This window comes from Mustela nivalis (genome assembly GCF_964662115.1).
Source record: "Mustela nivalis genome assembly, chromosome: 6".
Taxonomy (NCBI): domain Eukaryota; kingdom Metazoa; phylum Chordata; class Mammalia; order Carnivora; family Mustelidae; genus Mustela; species Mustela nivalis.
The window spans coordinates 53,077,187-53,097,617 of NC_139025.1; the positions used below are offsets into that span (position 1 = coordinate 53,077,187).

General features: G+C 38.9%; 2 protein-coding genes across 7 annotated transcripts in view; one reads left to right on the forward strand and one right to left on the reverse strand.

Annotated features, from left to right (window-relative positions):
• Positions 1 to 5,398, reverse strand: part of TOGARAM1 (TOG array regulator of axonemal microtubules 1) — an 81,206-nt gene extending 75,808 nt beyond the window's left edge. For all 4 annotated transcript variants that reach the window (XM_082735233.1, XM_082735232.1, XM_082735231.1 and 1 more), the window contains exon 1: positions 3,096 to 5,398. In XM_082735233.1, the coding sequence (XP_082591359.1) occupies positions 3,096 to 5,138 (2,043 nt within the window). In that variant the 5' untranslated portion in view covers positions 5,139 to 5,398. The remainder of the gene's footprint in view (positions 1 to 3,095) is intronic.
• Positions 5,399 to 5,489: 91 nt separating this feature from the next.
• KLHL28 (kelch like family member 28) overlaps positions 5,490 to 20,431 on the forward strand; it is a 40,664-nt gene continuing 25,722 nt past the window's right edge. The window contains exon 1 of one of the 3 annotated variants that reach the window (XM_082735246.1): positions 5,490 to 5,787. Coding sequence is in view for 1 of the 3 variants with exons in the window: in XM_082735244.1 (XP_082591370.1) it covers positions 7,472 to 7,474 (3 nt within the window). In the remaining 2 variants the exon portion in view is untranslated. Of the gene's footprint in view, positions 5,788 to 7,370; positions 7,475 to 20,431 lie in introns of those variants that run through there. The other 2 variants (XM_082735245.1, XM_082735244.1) reach the window with 2 other exon arrangements.

Consider the following 20,431-nt stretch of genomic DNA (forward strand, 5'->3'; position numbering starts at 1 on the left):
CTTGGGGCATCTCGGTGGCTCAGTTGTTAAGCATCTGCCTTCAGCGCAGGTCATGATCCCAAGATCCTCAATCCCAGGGTCCTGCGATTGAGCCCCACATCGGGCTCCCTACTCAATGGAAAGACTGCTTCTCCCTTTCCCTCTGCTTGCCACTCTGCCTACTTGTGTGGTCTCTCTCTCTCTGTCAAATTAGTAAAATCTTTAAAAGTATACACACACACACACACTTAGAGGGTGCCTGGGTGGCTCAGCAGGTTAAGCACCAGCCTTTGCCTTAAGTTGTGATCCTAAGGTCCTGGGCTACTTGCTCAGCAGGGAGTCTGCCTCTCCCTCTCCCTCTGCCCTCCCCCTGCTCATGCTCTCTCTCTCAAATAAATAATAAAATCTTTATATACACACACACACACACACACACACACTTCAAAAACAGCATACGTAAAAACATTTAAATATTTAATCACTGTCCTCAAGATAAATTCCAGTGTAGTTCTTCTACAAAACATTTATGAGTAAGAAAGTAAAACTTAATTTCTGGGATTAAGTTCTATCTTTTAAAAGCAACATATGTCCAGACTGGAATTTCAAAAATGCACTTATTTTCAGATTCTTGGTACTTCGGCTACCTCCAGAATCATAATACACTAACATTTTAGATTTGACACAGAATAAGCAGTGTTAAGATCCATGCTTATGGAAAACTATTCACTGCCAGGTAATGTTTACAATACAGGAGAATAACCATATAACTAGATTATGTAAGTATCTAGTATCATCTTCTATTACCGCCTACCATACAGTTTCAGCCATGCAGAAACTCACCATTTCTTACTAATTTTCTAAGTCTTTCCATAAGGCAGTCCTTTTTGTTTTTTTAAAGATGTTACTTATTTACTTGAGAGAGAAAGAGAGAAACAGCATGAATGGAAGGGGAAGGCCAGAAGGAGAGAGAAAAGTAGACACACACACCCATTCCAGCACCCCCTTGCCTTAACCCCCCACCCTGCCTCCTCCTCCACCTGGGCAAGGAACCTGATGTGGGACTCTCGGACCTGAGGCAGATGCTTAACTGACTCAGCCATCCAGGTGACCCTCCCAGGGAATAAAGATACTCTCTCCCTCTGAAATTCACTAGGATCCACCCATACTTAGCAAAACTCTATTCATCTTTTATCACACCATTTAAATCATAATCACTTAGAAAATAATTAAGAAGAGTTTGAAAATAAAATTCTGTGGAATAATTCCAAGCAGAAGACCTGCAAAGAAATCTTGACCTTTAGTAGGTAGTTAGTTGTTATGTTATTGTTGTAGTAATTATTTTTTTGTGAATTAAAGAATACAGCATATGAGGGACGCCTGGGTGGCTCAGTTGGTTGAGCAGCTGCCTTCGGCTCAGGTCATGATCCCGGCGTCCTGGGATCGAGTCCCACATCGGTAAACAATAGCAATGAGTACATTTATATATAGACTTTGGTTTTTAAATTCTACTCTTAACTACAAAAGCAGTTTTAGTGTTCTTGAAAAAATGGCTGATTTCAGGTCTGGCACAAGAAAGGTACAAGGAAAGCCTGGACATCCTGAATGTTTAGGTAAAGGAAGTGTTCAAAGACTAAAGAGTCACCTCAGTGGACATAAGAGTCAGCCACTGGTCAACTTTGAGCCAATTTTAGCATCAAAAGGAATACTGGTGTATTTAATACAGAACAAAAAAGAATGCCAGATAACAAATATAGAATGTAAGAATAAAAAAACAGATACCGTTTCTCTGCAGCCCTTGATATAATAAGTGGAATAGGTAAGGATCATTACTGGATGTTGGCAACAGTGGCTGAAAGGTTGTTGGGTTATTCATAGGGTCTCAAAGTATCATCCTGCAGATCGTGTGCTAATTATAAAGAGGAAGATAAACTTTACAATAGAGTGTCTGGTTATCACTACCTAAACCCAGTAGTAAAATTTAGCTCACCAGTAGCAGGACAACCTGATATTATATGTCTCCGGATGTGATGTCCTGTTCACAACATCTCCTATGTAACATTTTTGCTAAAAGTGTTTATCTTGAATGTAATCATAAAGAAACAATCAGATAAATTAAGAAATGCAGAAAATTCTACAAAACTACCCCAAATTCTTCAAATAAGTCAATGTCATGAAAGAAACAAACAAGGAGGTATATTGTTCTAGATAAGAGACAAATTAACTACATGAACCTTGACTGGAATCTGGATGATTAAAGTAAAACAAATACTAGAAAACGTTTTTTAAGGGACAATTGGAGAAATTTAAATACGGACTATATATTAGATATTAATGAATTACTATTGATTTTCTGAGGTGTGTTAATAATGTGATAAAGGAAAATGCCATTCTTAGACGATATATATGGAAATATTTAGGAATGAAATATCAAGATATCTGCACTTGCGTTCAAATGGTTCAGCAAATGTGAAGCACACATGGCAAGATGACATCTGGTAAATATAAATAAAGTAGATGGATATTCATCATACAATTCTTTTAAGTTATTTATAGATTTGCAATTTTCAAAATAAAAAATTTGGGAGAAAATCAGTTCAGATGTCACATCTTCTTGGAAGACTTTTTAAACTTTTCTAGTGACATTATTTTTTCTCTTTTTATATTCCTGTAGACTCTTTATATTTCTACCTCAGCCCTTAACAAACTTGATACTGTCCATTTACAGGTCTGTCCTTTTCCCTAAACTTCATGGAACCAGTCTCATCTTCATTAACAGAACTTAGCTCTTCATCTGACATGTACTAAATATTCAGGTTTATTTATGGATGAAATAATCGATATCCCAAATGGACAGACCAAAACTGAAATCCAAGTATTGTCACTATCATATTGTGCCTCAAATTCAATGAAATCCATCAAGCTGTAAGCCTATTAAATGTTCCTACTTGATCTGAATCTATATAATAGATACAGTAGATATCCACATCACCATTCAAACCAAATTAAAAACAAAGCATAACAATCCTAAGGCAGCCTCACCCTTAAGTCATTACAGGCCTATGTTCATTTTAAATTCTTTCTAGTTTCAATTCAAGGCAATTAGCAAAAATGCATACCTGTTCTATGTCCTTGGAACTGGAGGTCTGGTTTTCTCCCGAGACTCCAGGCTGTTCATTTTCCCATGGTAATTTATTTTTTCCTTTTCCTGCACTTAATACCCTTCGGGTACAGACAGTTGGGCTGTAAGATCCATAAATTTGCATGCTGTCCCTTGTGTGGTCTCCACAGTGACAGTGTGCACTCTGAGTTCTGTTACCAGCCAAAAGCCAGTCTGAATCTGCTCCATGTGCCAGATGGCTTGACCTACCCTGGGCAGATGATGGCATAAGCATTGCATATTCCACAAATCCCTGTTCTGTTAACCTTGGGAGGGTTTTTCTAGCCAATCTGGCCTGCACAGCATTCATCACTCCATCTCCATTATCTTGAAGTTCAACAGTATCCACAGCTTTGAAAAGGATGCTAGTTTTACCTGAGCCCATTGACGATGCCAACACAGCAAAGGCTTCAAGAGCTGCTTGACGCACCCTGCGTTTGCTATCTACAAGAGCTGGGGCAAGATTAAAAGACAGTTTGGGTAAGTCAAAATCCTCGCTGGGATAGGTCAGGAGGGAGCAGATACAAATGTTCACTACCTCCTCCCTCACTCTGGAATGTTTATGTTTGAGATGTTCCAGGAGTAAACAAAGCACCTGTTGAGGACCTACTTCCTTCATTAGCTTGAGGAAGATCTTCATGTATTCTTGTTTGATTACCAACTTGTTGTCTGCCAGCACTTTGACAGAAGCTGCTATAACTTGTCCCAAGAACTGCTGTACCTGCTGTCCTAGGCGAATAACCAGTAAATGCAGGACCTGAAGTGTGCCATGAACCACTTTGAAGTTAGAATCATCTAACAAATTATACAGCAAGCTAATGAAACCGACAAGACTGGAATGAGGGGTAGAACTAGGATTAAATCTTCCTATCACCTGTTTTAATTCCTCGATGGCCTGAGTCCGGTTTTTATAGTCTTCCTGATCTAACAATCTTGAATGCAGCTCTTGAGGAATAATCCCAAATTTAAGATTGCAGTTAGAAAGGGTCACTGTACAGGGGAGAGGATCTTCAGCAAATCCAGAGGCTTCAAGTTCCAAATAATAAGGAACCTGACTTCCAAATTGGGCCTCCAGACGGCGATTGTAGTGTCTCCTCAGGGCAGATGGCAGGCGAGAGATATAAGACTGAAATCTCTCTTGGCCAAGTCGTTCCCCAATCTGCTGAAGTGCAGAGAAAGCAGTCTCAGATTCTTCTTCTATCTCCTGATCGCCAAGCTTTCTGGCGAGGGATATGATTACCTCAGTGAGATCTAGGTTGAACAACAAATCCTCAGGAGTAAGCAAGATAGGGAACAGCAGTGCTGTGGCAGCTCGAAGCCGGGCATCCGTGCTTTCCAGTCCTTGCTGTATAAGTGTTCTCAGCACCTGTCCAGAACTACGTTTCAGACATATATGTAGGATCTGTAGTGCATCTTTCCGTAGGGCTGGATTCTCTTCTCGTAAGGAGACAACGAGCTGAGGCAGAAGTGCTAAGCTAAAGGCCTCTTCCAGCTGGCCTGCCTCCCCTTGACCCCGGATAACGTCCGAGAGGAGTTGCAAGCAGAGTCGCTTCTCATCACTACCTCCTTCCACAAGCACTCGGCCCAGGGCCCGATACAATGCTTCCTTCCGTCGGGGGAAGCCGAGTCGACCGCCTCGCCGTGGCAAAGCAGCCTGCAAAGCCTGGAAGGCCTCGGAAGGATCTGGCGCGGTCCGGAGGAGTTGAAGAAGCCGAGTCTCGTCTTCATCACCCCCCGACAAACCACCTCCAGACCCAGACCAACTACTTGTGATTGCCTCCGCGGGCATCCAGAGGGTCGAGGCCAGAGGCGAAGGTGTCGGCGGGCAGGAACCGTGGTCTCCGGCGGCTCCACGGCAATAGTTTTTCTCGCCTCTCATGGTGCCTCCACCTCGATTATCATCAGTCTGTGGGGCGGAAGGACGACTGCAGCTCTGGAGGCGATAGGCACAGAGGACTGGAAGTTGCGGCAGCAGGAGCAGCGCAGAGGGCAAAGCCGCCATGGAGGGTCGTCAGGTGGCAGAGGCGGGAGGAAACCATCGTCTCTGAAGGGCTCGATGGAGCCCAGTCTTCCAGTTCCTCTCCAAGCCCCAAGCTGCAGGGAAAGAAAAGGAACAGCTTCAGTTAGCTGCCAAGTCTCCCTTAAGAGGCTGGCTTCGGCAAAATGGCCCCTGCCGGAGCCGTAGACCCCACAGCAGCCAGCGGGCGTAACCAGGGGCACCACGTGACCAAACCGATGGCTTCCATGGTGATCTACCCAGCGCAGACCTCTTGACCCGGAAATTGACGTGTCGTGATGAATGCTGGGTTATGTAGTCCACGTCAGGTGTTACGAATAAGCAGCAGGCTCCTGGAAAAGGAAGTGAGAACGTTACGAAAGTAGAGAACGTCTCTAGAGCCGAGAAGGCGAAAAAGGGTGTAGGCACTAGGCGGAAGTGACGTTTCCGCTCGGAGCGGAACATCCCCGCCCCACCCGAAAAGATTGGGGTTTGAAGACAAGTGAGGATCCTGCCCGGATTCCAGTGGTCCTCGACTCCTCCTCCTGTCGTTGCTGGCGTGATTCCTGGGACTCAGGTATTTTCCTTTTGCTGTCCTCCTGCGGCGCAGGCTTCGGCAGAGTTTTGCAGGAGTGACGCTGGTGCTGCCGTAGAGGTAAAGAAAAGCATGGGAGCTAGCAGGGAGAGAGGCGACATCTTCTTGTGCAGGGTTTGTTACCGTTGTAAATACGTTGCTTTTTGCACCCTGAGTAAGTGCGATCCTTCCCTCCTGACGTCCGCGTACACTGACTGGAGATTCGGACCAAGGCCAAGCTCAGAGCTCGGGTACTTTTTTTTTTTTTTTCCCTTTTTCCCCCATATTCTGGTCTTTGGGGCCCTTATACTCCGCCCTCCCCCCTTCCTTTTCCTACTTCGCTTACCCTCTGGTGGTGGAAATTTAATGATTTTCTTTCATCTTTCCTTACTTTCATCATTTAAAATTCTCTTTTAAAAACGTAATCAATTTTTCCTGTATCTTACCACGTCTTTTTGAGACGTTCTCAAAGTCTCCTAATGCAGTTCCCACTCTGAGACTTACTCCTTCCTTCCTCCCGTTCTCTTTGCCACCCCAGCATCTCTGCAAAATCCTTGCGCGTCTCTGCAGCCTTTCAGTCTCCTGGAAACAGATTGCAAAGACAGTTTCACTTGCGGTTGAAGTCCTTGGCATCAGGGACCTAAGAGAATTCTGCCGTGTACATTTAGGGCTAATAATAGACGTTTCTTTGTTTTAGGCGAAGTGTGAATTATTGGCGAGCGTTCTCTCCTTGTTATTGAAACTTAAGCGGACACAATTGAAGAGCTCGAGTGTCTGGCGTGAGGCTGAATTCTTTGAAGTGTGGAAGAGCTACTTTTTGAAGGAATAACACAATTAGTTACTTTATAATGACCCACTGAGAAAAGGCTGAGTTATTTTTTGAAGTCTCTCATGCAGTTTAAATGCAAGTGAAGTCAGGATAATTGAGTTACACATGCCAAACCACTTTGTAAATAATGTTGCTGGATAATGCAAGTTTATTATTTTTTTTAAGATTTTATTTATTTATTTGACCGAGACACAGCGAGAGAGGGAATACAAGCAGGGGGAGTGGGTGAGAGAGAAGCAGGCTTCCTGCCGAGCAGAGAGCCCGATGTGGGGCTCTATCCTGGGACCCTGGGATCATGACCTGAGTCGAAGGCAGACGCTTCACGACTGAGCCACCCAGTCGCCTGCATAATTCAAGTTTAATTTAATTCGATGTCTGAAAGCACATTTCGAGTATCATAAATTTCTTTTTTGTCTTTTGGAAATAGAGTAAATGTAAATGAGGCTTGTTATGTTTTGGTTTCAGTTCTAGGTTGTTATTTTGATTTTAATTAGTCATTTGGTGTTTAAATGAATCTGCTTCATTTGGTTTAACTTTATTTTAGTAGACCACATCCCCCCTTTTTTAAATTAAAAAAAAGAAAAATGTAGGGATAGTGCAAGGGCTGAGGAGTGAAAACCAAGAGAGGATTGTAGCAGTCCTGGTTCTCATATTTCCAGTGTAAGAAACTCATATTTATACATTTACTCATATATGCTTAGGCTTCAGTAACCTCACTCAAACTAAACTAAATATGAGAATGATGTACACATTAGAATGTACCTATTAGAATGCCAGTTTATGTTAGAATAGAAGATAACCCTTTCCAGTGATCAGAATTTTCAGGTTGAAAAATCCAGTGCCATATTGACGAACATGGGAAATGGAGGTGGTGTGGTAATCATGAAATCAAAGAAAAGGAACTTCGGGAGTCTTGAATGATATATCATCAAAGTTATGGTAGAAACTTAAGAATTACTCCTTCTCTCCATAGATAATACTTTTCAAGGATTGTGGATACTTAAGCCAACCAGTTATTGTGGCCTTTCTCTTAGAACAAAGCAAAATGAGTCTTTATTTTGACCCCTTTTCTCAGGGCTCCGTAGATCACTATGTTATAGATTGCAATTTATTTTATATCTATTACATTTAATGTCTTTGATGAAGACTTGTTAGATTCATTAGCCCCCATGGTGGATATTTAGGAATGGGACCTTATCAACATCGTGTATCCTACTAATTTTCTTTTAAGATTATTTTGTGGAAGGCAGATCTCATTCATTTAATGTATATTCTACAAAGCAAATTTTAAAAATCTTATTCTTGAATTGCAATGATCCAAATTATAGGAATTGTATATTGACCTTTTATATTTAGCCATAAGTAGAGATAAAATAAAAATTTTTAGATCAAATTCCAGAATAGTGGAATATACTATGTGTTTAATAGTATGCCTTTGAAAGTTGAAAGGCCGTAATTAAGAATACATTGAAAAGGGGCACTTGTGTGGCTCAGTGGGTTAAAGCCTCTGCCTTCAGCTCAGGTCATGATCCCAGGGTTCTGGGATCAAGCCCTCTCTGCTCAGCATGGAGCCTGCTTTGCCCTCTCTCTCTGCCTGCCTTTCTGCCTACTTACGATCTCTGTCAAATAAATAAATAAAATCTTTAAAAACAAAATACATTGAAAATGGGTAAAACAAGTTTAAAACATCAATACTTTTTTAAAAGTTTAGTTAAATGAATGGATTATAGGAATATTTGTTATACATTAATTTTTTGAGCTGGACTTATAAACACAATTGCCCTAACAATGTCTTTTATTTCTACAGTCAGAGATAAGATATTAATTGGCTGGATGAACCATCATAGTTTTTTCTGTGTTTTTAGTTAAATTTTGCAGACATCCAGGACTATTGGAAATCATGTGAATTCTGTAAACTATTACGGCTTTTGTATAGTTTAAGGAGTTACTATGAAGAAATGCTATGCAAAGGAAAGATGCTATTAACAGGTTATGATAAGATTACCGTTTATTGATTATTTACTGTGTATCATTCAGGGTAGTAAGTACCTAATGAATTTTGACTTATTGAATTTTACAACAATTTTTGAAATTACATAGGTTTGTGCTGTGGCACATGTTATGGATGTTTCCATGGAAAGTAATTGGTCAGAGAGAGAGCTTTAGAATAGTTTTGGTGGGGAAGAGCTTTGAAACTATAGGCTAAAATTTTATTTTTCCATTATTAATCATTCATATATTTTATGATATATTGTTTACATATATTTAATCTTCTTTTTGGGTTTCTGTTCTGAAGTTTTTTAGTTTCTTACTTGAGCCAAAACTTCAATAAGGTTAAGAAATGATGAGTCTATTTTTATATATGTGAAATTAAACAGGTTTTCTTGATGTATATCAAAGATCCATTTTCTTTCTTTCTTTTTTTTTTTAGGTGTATGTTTCAAAGCCATTGTGCATTTCTGAGTCAAAATTACAACTTTAAACAAAAATCCAATTTTTGTTGTATTTCTGATATTAATCTGTGTAAAGTAACAGTATTTCACTTTCATTGCAACCAGTTTTTCAGTGGACAGATTAATTATGTAACTTATAGCTTTTGCTGGATATAAAAAAGGCTTTGAGGACTTTCTTTTGTATTATTTCTGACTTCATGATATAATGATTCATATTATAGTGTGCTTCTAATTTTACTTTTTTTCTCCAGATATAATTAAAGTCAATCTCAGGGAACAGGAAAATTGCCAGCTTGTTCTTAGGCCCACTGATAAAGTAGTATGCCATCATTAATTGAATTCTGCTGTGAGGAGAGTTGAACTGTGGGAAATAAATTTAAGAAAAGAACTGATCAGGGGCGCCTGGGTGGCTCAGTGGGTTAAAGCCTCTGCCTTCCCCTCGGGTGGTGATCCCAGAGTTCTGGGATCGAGCCCCGCATCTGGATCTCTGCTCAGCAGGGAGCCTGCTTCCCTTCCCCTATCTCTGCCTGCCTCTCTCCCTACCTATGATCTCTGTCTGTCAGATAAATAAATAAAATCTTAAAAAAAAAAAACTGATCTGAAAAAATACTCTAATTTTATATAAATCATACTTTTACAGCGAAGTATATGTGTGTTTGGCTTTTTTTTTTTTAACAATTCTTTCTCATCACCATTTATTTTCTCTCATTGTAGCAGATAATTGCCTCCCAACTGATTTCAGCACCACTGTTTACTTAGGTGTCAATTAAGTAGTTAATAAACTCACAGCTGACCTTCATTAGCATTGTTTCAGCACCCAAAATTATGAAACTGATGTAGACTATGGAAAGTTTGATTTTATGTAATATTCTTTTTATATTGTGTGTATTTATATAATGAGAATGCTGCCATTATATAAATAATAGAAGGGAATGATTATTCCATAGATGCCTCTGTATTTCATTTTAAAACCCTGATGGACTTTTGTATCTGATCTACATAGTATGTGTATATATTTTATATATATGTGTTTGTGTTTGTGTGTGATCTATCTATTTTTAAGTTTCTGTCCTGGACTTTTTTAGATTCTTATTTGAGCTAAAACTTTATTTATTTATTTATGTAATATTTATTTACTTATTTGACAGAGACACAGAGAGAGAGAGCACAAGCAGGGAGAGTGGAAGAGGGAAAAGCAGGCTTTGCACTGAGCAGGGAGCCTGATGAGGGACTCGATCCCAGGACCCAGGCATCATGACCTGAACTAAAGGCAGTTGCTTAACCAACTGAGCCACCCAGGAGCCCCCTTGAGTTAAAACTTTAATAAGGTTAAGAAATTATGAGTTTATAAGTGAGGCTTTATAAAATAGTCATGGAGAACTTTGGAGAGAGAGTGCCAAGGTTTAAATCTTGCCTGGGCCTGATTTCTCTGTGCCTTGGGTTACTTTATAAGGTAAGAATAACAACAGCAGTGTATATCTCATGGTGTTATTCTGAGGGTGAAAGGAGTTAATACATGTAAAAAGCTGAGAACAGTAATTGGCCCATTTAAAAAAATTGTTTTTTAAAGATTTTTTTATTTATTTAACAGAGAGATACACAGAAAGAGAAGGAACACAAGCAACGGGAGTGGGACAGGGAGAAGCAGGCTTCCTGCCAAACAGGGAGCCCCATGCAGGGCTTGATCCCAGGACCCTGGGATCATGACCTGAGCTGAAGGCAGACACTTAACGATGAGCCACCCAGGCACCCCAGTAATTGGCCCATTTTGACAAAGGTCTTCCAAGCAAGTCTTTATAAACAATTCTCTCAGGAGTGGCAACAATTATAAATTGGTTCAGTAAATATTTGAAGGGTCTCTCTATACTGTTCAGCATTGCAATTTTTTTTTTAAAGATTTATTTATTTGACAGAGAGATCACAAGTAGACAGAGAGGCAGGCAGATAGAGAAGCAGGCTCCCTGCTGAGCAGAAAGCCCGACATGGGACTCGATCCCAGGACCCCGAGATCATGACCTGAGCCGAAGGCAGCGGCTTAACCCACTGAGCCACCCAGGCGCCCCAGCATTGCAATTTTTTGAAGGTAATGTATAGAGAACATTGTTCTAAGATTAAGAAAACATTACAGTCCCAGAAACATCTCTTTCTACTTGTATGATCTTTGTTGATTCATTTAAACTCTGGGGGCACCTGGGTGGCTCAGTGGGTTAAAGCCTCTGCCTTCAGCTCCAGTCATGATCCCAAGGTCCTGGGATTAAGCCACACATTGGGTTCTCTGCTCGGCAGGGAGTCTACTTCCTCCTCTCTCTCTCTCTGCCTGCCTCTCTGCTTACTTGTGATCTCTATCTGTCAAATAATAAATAAAAATCTTTTAAAAATAAATAAATAAATAAACTCTCTGAACTTCACTTTCTTCATCTCTAGGTCTTGTGCCAAGTTTAGTGCCATATACATACATTCTTTTTTTTTTTTTCCTGTGCAAAATTTCAAAAGCATGCAAAAATAACATCATAAACCCTCATGTACCTATCACCCAGCTTTAACAGTTAGCAGCTAGCTCATGATATTATCTACATCTCATATTATTTTTTTTAAATATTTTATTTATTTACTTAGTGTACACATGCATGTGTGCTTGGGGCAGTACAGGGAAAGGGAGGGAGGGTGAAAAAGAATTTCAGGCAGACTCCTCACTGAGCATGGAGCTCAGCGTAGGGCTTAATCTTACAACCCTGAGATCCTATCTTGAGCTGAAATCAAGAGTTAGACACTTAACCAACTAAGCCATCCAAGTGCCCCTCGTTGCATATTATTTTAAGCAAATTCCTGATATATTATTTTACCTAAAAATATTTTAGTATGTAAAAGATAAAAATTCTTGGGACACCTGGGTGCCTTAGTTGGTTAAGTGTCTGCCTTTGGCTCAGGTCATGATCATGGGGTCCTGGGATCAAGTCCCACTTCAGGCTCCTTGCTCAGCGGGGAGCCTGCTTCTCCCTCTGCCTGCTGCTCCCTTGCTTGTGCATACACACTCTCTCTGACAAGTAAATTTAAAAAAAAAAATCTTAAAAAATAAAGATAAAGCTCTTAAAAACATAGCTACAGTATCATTTTTCAGCAACAGTGATTAGTTTTTTTTTTTTTTTAAGATTTTATTTATTTATTTGACAGAAATCACAAGTAGGTGGAGAGGCAGGCAGAGAGAGAGGCGTGGGTTGGGGAGAAGCAGGCTCACTGCTGAGCAGAGAGCTGGATGCAGGGCTCAATCCCAGGACCCTGGGACCATGACCTGAGCCGAAGGCAGAGGCTTTTAACCCACTGAGCCACCCAGGCACCCCAATGGGGATCAGTTAATACAATGAATAATCTAGTTAGTTTCCAAATGTAACTGTTACAGTTACAAATTGTATTTGTTTGCTATGTCTTTCAAGTTTATCTTGATCTGTATGTTCATTCTTTCTTTTCATTTCTTTCAGTTTATTTATGGAAACATCTGGGTTATTCCATAAACTCTCTCACAGTCAGGAGGTTTTTGCTGATTGCATCCTTCTCTTACAGTTTAACATGCTTTTTCTGTTCTCTGTATTTGTGGTAAATTAATAGTTGGATCTAGACTGTTGACTGCATGTTTGATTTTGGTGTGTGGGGGGGACTGGAGAGTTCAGGAATATCCATAGCTGATATTATGGTCTTCTCTTGAAAGATCCTGATGTCTGGTTGTCTCTCTTTTTGTGATATCCTTCATAATCAGTACTTTTGACCAATACCTACACTTATTCATTAAGATTGTGAAATGGTGACACTTTATCATTCTTTATTTATTTATTAACTGGAGTACTTTTATGAAAAGAAACTTCCCCTCATGTATTTGGTACCCTAATGGTACAGTTAGTATTAGAAAGACATGATAAATGTTTGATTCTTTCCCTTTATTTACTAGGTTTCAAATAATAAGTTGGTTCATTAGTACCCTTCATTGGTACTGAATTAAGACTTAATTTAAGTTGTCATAATTGTATTATCATTATGGACTCATGGATTTATTTATTTATAGATTTTATTTATTTATTTATTTGTCAGAGACAGAGAGCGAGCACAAGCAAGGGGAACGACAGGCAGACAGAGGAAGATGCAGTCTCCTTGGTGAGCTATAAGCCCAAGGCAGGACTCAGGGATCATGACCTGAGCCGAAAGCAGATGCTTTAAACTGAGCCATCCAAGCATCCTTGGACTCATGGAATTAAGAATATCTGATATGTCTTAATCAGTTGCAGTTATTGACATTCACTCTGTCCCATCTTTGACTAGTGATAGCCTATTCAGTTTGGCTCCTTTTTTTTTTTTTTTTTTTTAAATAACCTTTGTTGTCACTAATAGCTTTCTTGCTGTCTAGTAGTAAAAATTCCAAATTTATCTTGATATTTTCTTTCCAGGCCTTGAGTCAGCCATTTGTACAAGGAGTTCTGATCCCTTGAGGGGGAATGATATTTAGGGACCGCATCTGGGTGGTAGGAGTGCTCCTTGTTACTGGGTTAGTCATAGTTCCTAGCCCTGTTCAGTAAACAGAGTAGGAAATACAATTAACTTTTTCCTTAAAATAATGTATATATTTTTTACATTTGTATATTTCATATGTACTTTTTATATTATATACATAAGATATATACTAGTACATATAATTAATGTTGTTTCTGTATATAGATTTAATCCCTCTTATACTTTTTATTCAAAATCAGAGTACAAGGTTTATATTCAGTGTCTTAGTTTTACATCTTTCTCTTTTCTCCCCTACTGAGTATGATAAATCACAGTGACCCTACAGACGATGATATTAGAAATGCCATGTAATTATGCAATGCACACATAACAGTTTGCAGTGCACACATAACAGTTGGAGAATATTCATAAAACTTTCACCAATAATGTGACTCCTGAAAATAGCATAAGGTTTTTGTTTTGTTTGGGGGCATATCCCAGTAGTAACCGACCATCAACTTACTGTTTTGAAGTTATTCAGAATGGCATGGTTAGGCCACTAACTAGATAAACATAAGTAGATAGTCAAAGCTTTATAATGTAATCACCTTGATTTGTCTTTTCACTTATGCTTCTGGGTTTTGTATCATAGTTTAAGAAATTATTTTTAATCTTGGTTACAGAAGAAATCACCCTGTTGTTTTAATAAAACATGTTGTTTTTTATTTTTTTACATTTATACCGCTGATCCATTAGGAATTTATCCTGGTGTAGTTTTATGGAAGAGATCTAATTTTATCTATTTTTATAAGGCTACTTAGTTATTCTAATATGTTTATTTAAAACCCCTGTTTTCCTCATTGATTTTGAGGTACTGCCTTTATCATAAGCTAAATTTGTATATGCTAGGTGATACATTTCTCTATTCTGATTCTTCTCGATTGGTATGTTTCTTCAAACCAAACATTCTATTTAATCCACAACAAATTTTACAACTGACAAAATTCAAGTCAAGAATACGTAATTTTCCCAAAGTATATTGCTATTAATTACTTAAATATAGACTTGAACTCACATCTCTCTGGTTCTAAAATTTGTAATTTGCTCACTTTTCTTTTCTGTTTTCCATGATACTTTCTTTTCCTTCTGCACAAGGTTGTTACTGTGATGAAATTGTCAATGTAAACTGTCAAAGGTGAGGTTTTAAAAATTAGAAGTGATTGCTTGAGTTACTTTTAGCCATTTAAAGGTAAATAGCTGAACCAAATATAGTCACAGTTGTAATTCATAATTTTGAGGGAGTTGTAGTATGATGTAGGATAATTTTTTAGCAGTTACACTTGTGCTGACAATATCTGAACTGGTTTTCAAACATTAGCATGCATATCAATTGCCTGGAGGGCTTAAAACACATGTTGCTGCCCCTCCCTGTCTATGTAGTTTCTGATTTCTTAGATTTGTGGCTGGGCTCAAGGATTTGCATCCCTTGCAGGTCACAGGTGATACAGATGCTGGTAGTACAAGGATCATATTTTGAGAACCATTGTTTTAAAACTTCTAAAAAAAAGTTGAAGTTTTGTGAATTTCTCTTAAGTCAGATTTCTTCAGAGATAAAAGGGGGCAAATTAAATATTTTAAGAATGATGTTATGACAAACCTCCAATGTAATTCATTTTAAGTTCCCTATGTTTACCTTGACATTTTGCAGTTTTTAGTTTGAGTTGTTTCAGTTAAGCATTCAAAGTATTATCTCTTTACTTAAACCTTATTCTCAATATTTCTTTTTCTTAAAATTTTATTTAAATTCAATTAATTACCATATAATCTGTTATTTGTTTCAGGGATAAAGGTCTGTGATTCATCAGCTATATTTATATAATACCCAGTGCTCACTGCAATACATACCCTCCACAATGTCTATCACCCAGTTTCCCCATCCCTTCACTCCCACTCCCATCCAGCAACCCTCAGTTTGTTTCCTACGATTAAGAGTCTCTTATGGGGGGCACCTGGGTGGCTCAGTGGGTTAAAGCCTCTGCCTTCAGCTCAGGTCATGATCTCAGGGTCCTGGGATCAAGCCCCGAATCAGGCTCTCTGCTCCACAGGGAGCCTGCTTCCTCCTCTCTCTCTCTCTGCCTGCCTCTCTGTCTACTGGTAATCTCTGTCAAATAAATAAATAAAATCTTTAAAAAAAAAAAAGAGTCTCTTATGGTTTGTCTCCCTTTCTGGTTTAGTCTTGTTTGATTTTTTCCTCTCTTCCCCTATGATCCTCTGCCTTGTTTCTTAAATTCCACATATCAGTGAGATTATATGATAATTATCTTTCTCTGATTGATTTATCTTGCTTAGCATAATTCCCTCTAGTATCATCCATGTCTTGCAAATGGTGAGAGTTCATTTTTTGATGGCTGCATAATATTCCGTGTATATATGCGTGTGTGTGTGTGTGTGTGTGTGCGCGCGCGCGCGTGCTGTGTATCACATCTTTATCCATTCATCTCCTAGGGAATATCTAGGCTCTTTTCATAATTCAGCTGTTGTGGACATTGCTGCTATAAACATTTGGGTGCACATGTCCCTTTGGATCACTACATTTGTATCTTTAGGGTAAATACCCATTAGTGTGATTGCAGGGTCCTAGGATAGCTCTACTTTCAACTTTGTGAGGAACCTCCATACTGTTTTCGAAAGTGGCTGCACCAGTTTGTATTCCTACCAACTGTAGGAGGATTCCCCTTTCTCTGCATCCTCACCATCTCTGTCATTTCCTGATTTGTTAATTTTAGCCATTCTGACTGGTATTAGGTGGTATCTCATTGTGGTTTGGTTTGTATTTGCCTGATGCTGAGTGATGTTGAGTACTTTTTCGTATGTCTCTTGTCCATTTCAATGTCTTTGAAGAAATGTCTGTTCATGTCTTTCTGCCCATTTCTTGATTGGATTATTCTTTGGTGTTGAGTTTGATAAGTTCTTTGTCAAACAAGTTTGATTTTGGGATACTAGCCCTTTATCTGATATTTCATTTGCAAATATCTTCTCCTGTTCTGTCAGCTGCCTTTTGGTTTTGTCAACTGTTTTCTTTGCTGTGCAAAAGCTTTTCATCTTAATGAAGTCCTAATGGTTCATTTTTGCCTTTGTTTCCCTTACATTCTTCTTTTAGCAAGAAGTTCCAGTGGCTGAGGTCAAAGTGGTTGCTGCCTTCTCGTCAAGAATTTTGATGGTTTCCTATCTCACATTGAGGTCTTTCATCCATTTTGAGTCTATTTTCATGTCTAGTTTAAGAAAATGGTCCAGTTTCAGCATGTAATTTTCTACTTTTCCCAACACCATTTGTTGAAGAGACTGTCTTTTTTCCATTAGATATTCTTTCTTGCTTTGTCGAAGATTAGTTGACCATAGAGTTGAGGGTCCACTTCTGGGTTCTCTGTTCTGTTCTCTTGATCAGTGAGTCTGTTAATGTGCCAGTACCATACTGTCTTAATGATTATAGCTTTGTAATGGAGCTTGGAGTTCAGAATTGTGATGCCACCACTTTTGGTTTTCTTTTTCAACATTACTTAGGCTATTCAGGGTCTTTTTCTGGTTCCATACAAATTTTAAGATTTTGTTCCATTTCTGTGAAAGAAGTTGATGGTATTTTGATAGGGACTGCAATGAATGCATAGATTGCTCTAGATAGCATAGACATTTAAACAATATTTGTTCTTCCAATCCTTGAGCATGAATGTTTTTCCATTTCATTGTCTCCTCCTCTATCTCTTTTATGAGGACTCTAGTTTTCTGAATACAGTTCCATTGCCTCTTTGGCTAGGTTTATTCCTAAGTATCTTACAGTTTGGGGTGCAGTTTTAAATGGGATTTACTCCTTAATTTCTCTTTCTTCTATCTTTTTGTTGGTGTAGTTGGTGTATGGAAATGCAGTTGATTTCTGTGCATTGATTTTGTATCCTGCCACTTTGCTTAATTCCTGTATGAGTTCTAACAATTTTACGGTGGAGTCTTTTGAGTTTTCCATATAGAGTATCATGTCATCTGGAAAGAGTAAGAGTTTGACTTTTTCCTTGCCTATTTGGATGCCTTTTATTTATTTTTTTTGTTGTCTAATTGCTGAGGCTAGGACTTCAAGTACTGTGTTGAACAGTGGTGAGAGTAGACATGCCTGCCATGGTCCTGACCTTAGGGGAAAAGCTCTCAGTTTTTCCCTATTGAGAATGATACTGGGTTTTTCATAGATGACTTTTATGATATTGAGATACTCTATCTCTACACTATAAGGAGTTTTAATCAAGAAGCGATGCTATACCTTGTCAAATGCTTTTTCTGAGTCTATTGAGAAGATGATATGATTCTTGTCCTTTCTTTTATTTATGTAGTGTATCGCACTGATTGATTTATAGATGTTGAACCAACCTTGGAGCCCAGTAATAAATCCTGCTTGGTCGTGGTGAATAATCCTTTGAATGTACTGCTAGATCCTATTGGCTGGTATTTTGGTGAGAATGTTTGCATCCATGTTCATTAGGGATATTGGTCTGTGAGTCTCCTTTTTGGTGGGGTCTTTGTCTGATTTGGGGATCAAGGTAATGCCTCATAGAGTTTGGGAGTTTTCTCTCTATCTTGATTTTTTGAAATACCTTCAAAAGAATAGGTATTAATTCTTTAAATGTTTGGTAGAATTCCCTTGGGAAGCCATCTGGCCCTCGGATCCTATTGTTGGGAGGGTTTTTTTTTTTTTTTTTTAAGATTATTTATTTATTTATTTGACCGGAGGGGGGCGGAGAGAGAACAGAAGCAGGGGGTGAGTGGAAGAGGGAGAAGCAGGCTTCCTACTGAGCAGGGAGCCTGATGTGGGGCTCAGTCCCAGGACCCTGGGATCATGACCTGAGCCAAAGGCAGACGCTTAACAACTGAGCCACCCAGGCACCCCTGTTGGGAGATTTTTGATTACTGCTTCGATTTCCTTGCTGGTTATGATCTGTTTAGGTTTTCTGTTTCTTCCTGGTTCACTTTTGGTGGTTTATATGTCTCTAGGAATGCATCCATTTCCTCCAGACTGCCTAATTTATTGGCATATAGTTGCTCATAATATGTTCTTATAATTGTTTATATTTCTTTGGTGTTGGTTTTGATTTCTCCTCTTTCATTCATGATTTTATTTATTTGGGTCCTTCCTCTTTTCTTTTTGATAAGTCTGCCCAAGGGTTTATCAGTCTTACTAATTTTTTCGAAGAACCAGCTCCCAGTTATGTCGATCTGTTTTATTGTTCTTTGGTTTCTATTTCATTGACAACTGCTCTAATCTTTATTATTTCTCTTCTCCTGTTGTGTTTTCTATGCTTCTATGTTGTTCTTTCTCTAGTTCCTTTAGGCATAGGATTAGGTTGTATATTTGAGACCTTTCTTATTTCTTGAGAAAGGTTTGTAGTGCTATATGCTCTCCTTTTAGGACCACTTTTGCTGCATCTCAAGGATTTTGAACAATTGTGTTTTCATTTTCATTTGTTTCCGTGAATTTTTAAAATTCTTCTTCAACTTCCTAGTTGACCCATTCATTTTTTAATAGGATGCTTTTTATCCTCCATGTATTTGAGTTCTTTCCAATTTTGTTCTTGTGATTGAGTTCTACCTTCAAAGCACTATGGTCTGAAAACATGCAGGAAATGATCCCAGTCTTTTAGTACTGGTTGAGACCTGATTTGTGACCCAGGATGTGATCTATTCTGGGGAATGTTCCATGTGCACTCAAGAAGAATATGTATTCTCTTGCTTTGGGATAGAAGGTTCTGAATAGATCTGTGAAGCCTATCTGGTCCAGTGTATCATTTAAAGCCCTTATATCCTAGGGGCACCTGGGTGCCTCAGTGGGTTAAGCCTCTGCCTTCGGCTCAGGTCCTGATCTCAGGGTCCTGGGATTGAGCCCCACATTGGGCTCTCTGTTCAGCAGGGAGTCTGCTTGCCCCTCTCTCTCTGCCTGCCTTTCTGCCTATTTGTGATCTCTCCCTCTGTCAGGTAAATAAATAAAATCTTTAAAAAAAAGAAATAAAGCCCTTATATCCTAGTTGATCTTATGCTTAGATGATCTGTCCATTGCCAGGAGGGGAGTGTTAAAGTCCCCTACTAATATTGTGTTATTGTCGATGTATTTCTTTGATTTTGTTATTAATTGGATTATATAATTGGCTGCTCCCAAGTTAGGGGTATAAATATTTATAATTGTTAGCTCTTCTTGTTGGATAGACACTTTAATTATGATATCGTGTCCTTCCTCATCTCTTATTACAGTGTTTGGTTTAAAATCTACTTTGACTGATATAAGGCTTGCCACCACAGCTTGATTTTGAGGTCCGTTAGCATGATAAATGGCTTTCCACCCCCTCAGTTTAAATCTGGAGGTGTCTTTGGGTCAGAAATTATTCTCTTGCAGACAGCGCATCGATGGGTCTTGTTATTTTATCCAGTCTGATGCCCTGTGTCTTTTGATAGGGGTGTTGATAGAGCCAATTACATTCAGAGTTAACTATTGAGACATGAATTTAGTGCCATTGTATTGCCTGTGAAGTGGCTATTAACTTTGTATCATCTCTGTTTCTTTCTGGTCTTTGTTATTTTGGGGCTTTCTCTTTACTTAGAAGACCCCTTTTAGTGTTTCTTATAGGGCTGGTTTAGTGATCATAAATTCTTTTAGTTTCTGTTTATACTGGAAGTTTTTTGTCACTCCTTTTTGAATGACATCCTACCTGGATAAAGTATTCTTGGCTGCATATTTTTCTCATTTAGCACCCTGAATATAACATGCCAGTCCTTTCTGGCCTGCCACAGCTCCATGAATAGGTCTGCTGCCAGTCTAATGTTTCTGCCCTTATAGGTTACCAATCTCTTGTCCCTAGCTGCTTTTTGGATTTTTTTCTTTGTCTTTGAGATTAGTAAGTTTCACTATTACATGTTGGGGTGTCTTGATGCCTGTTTC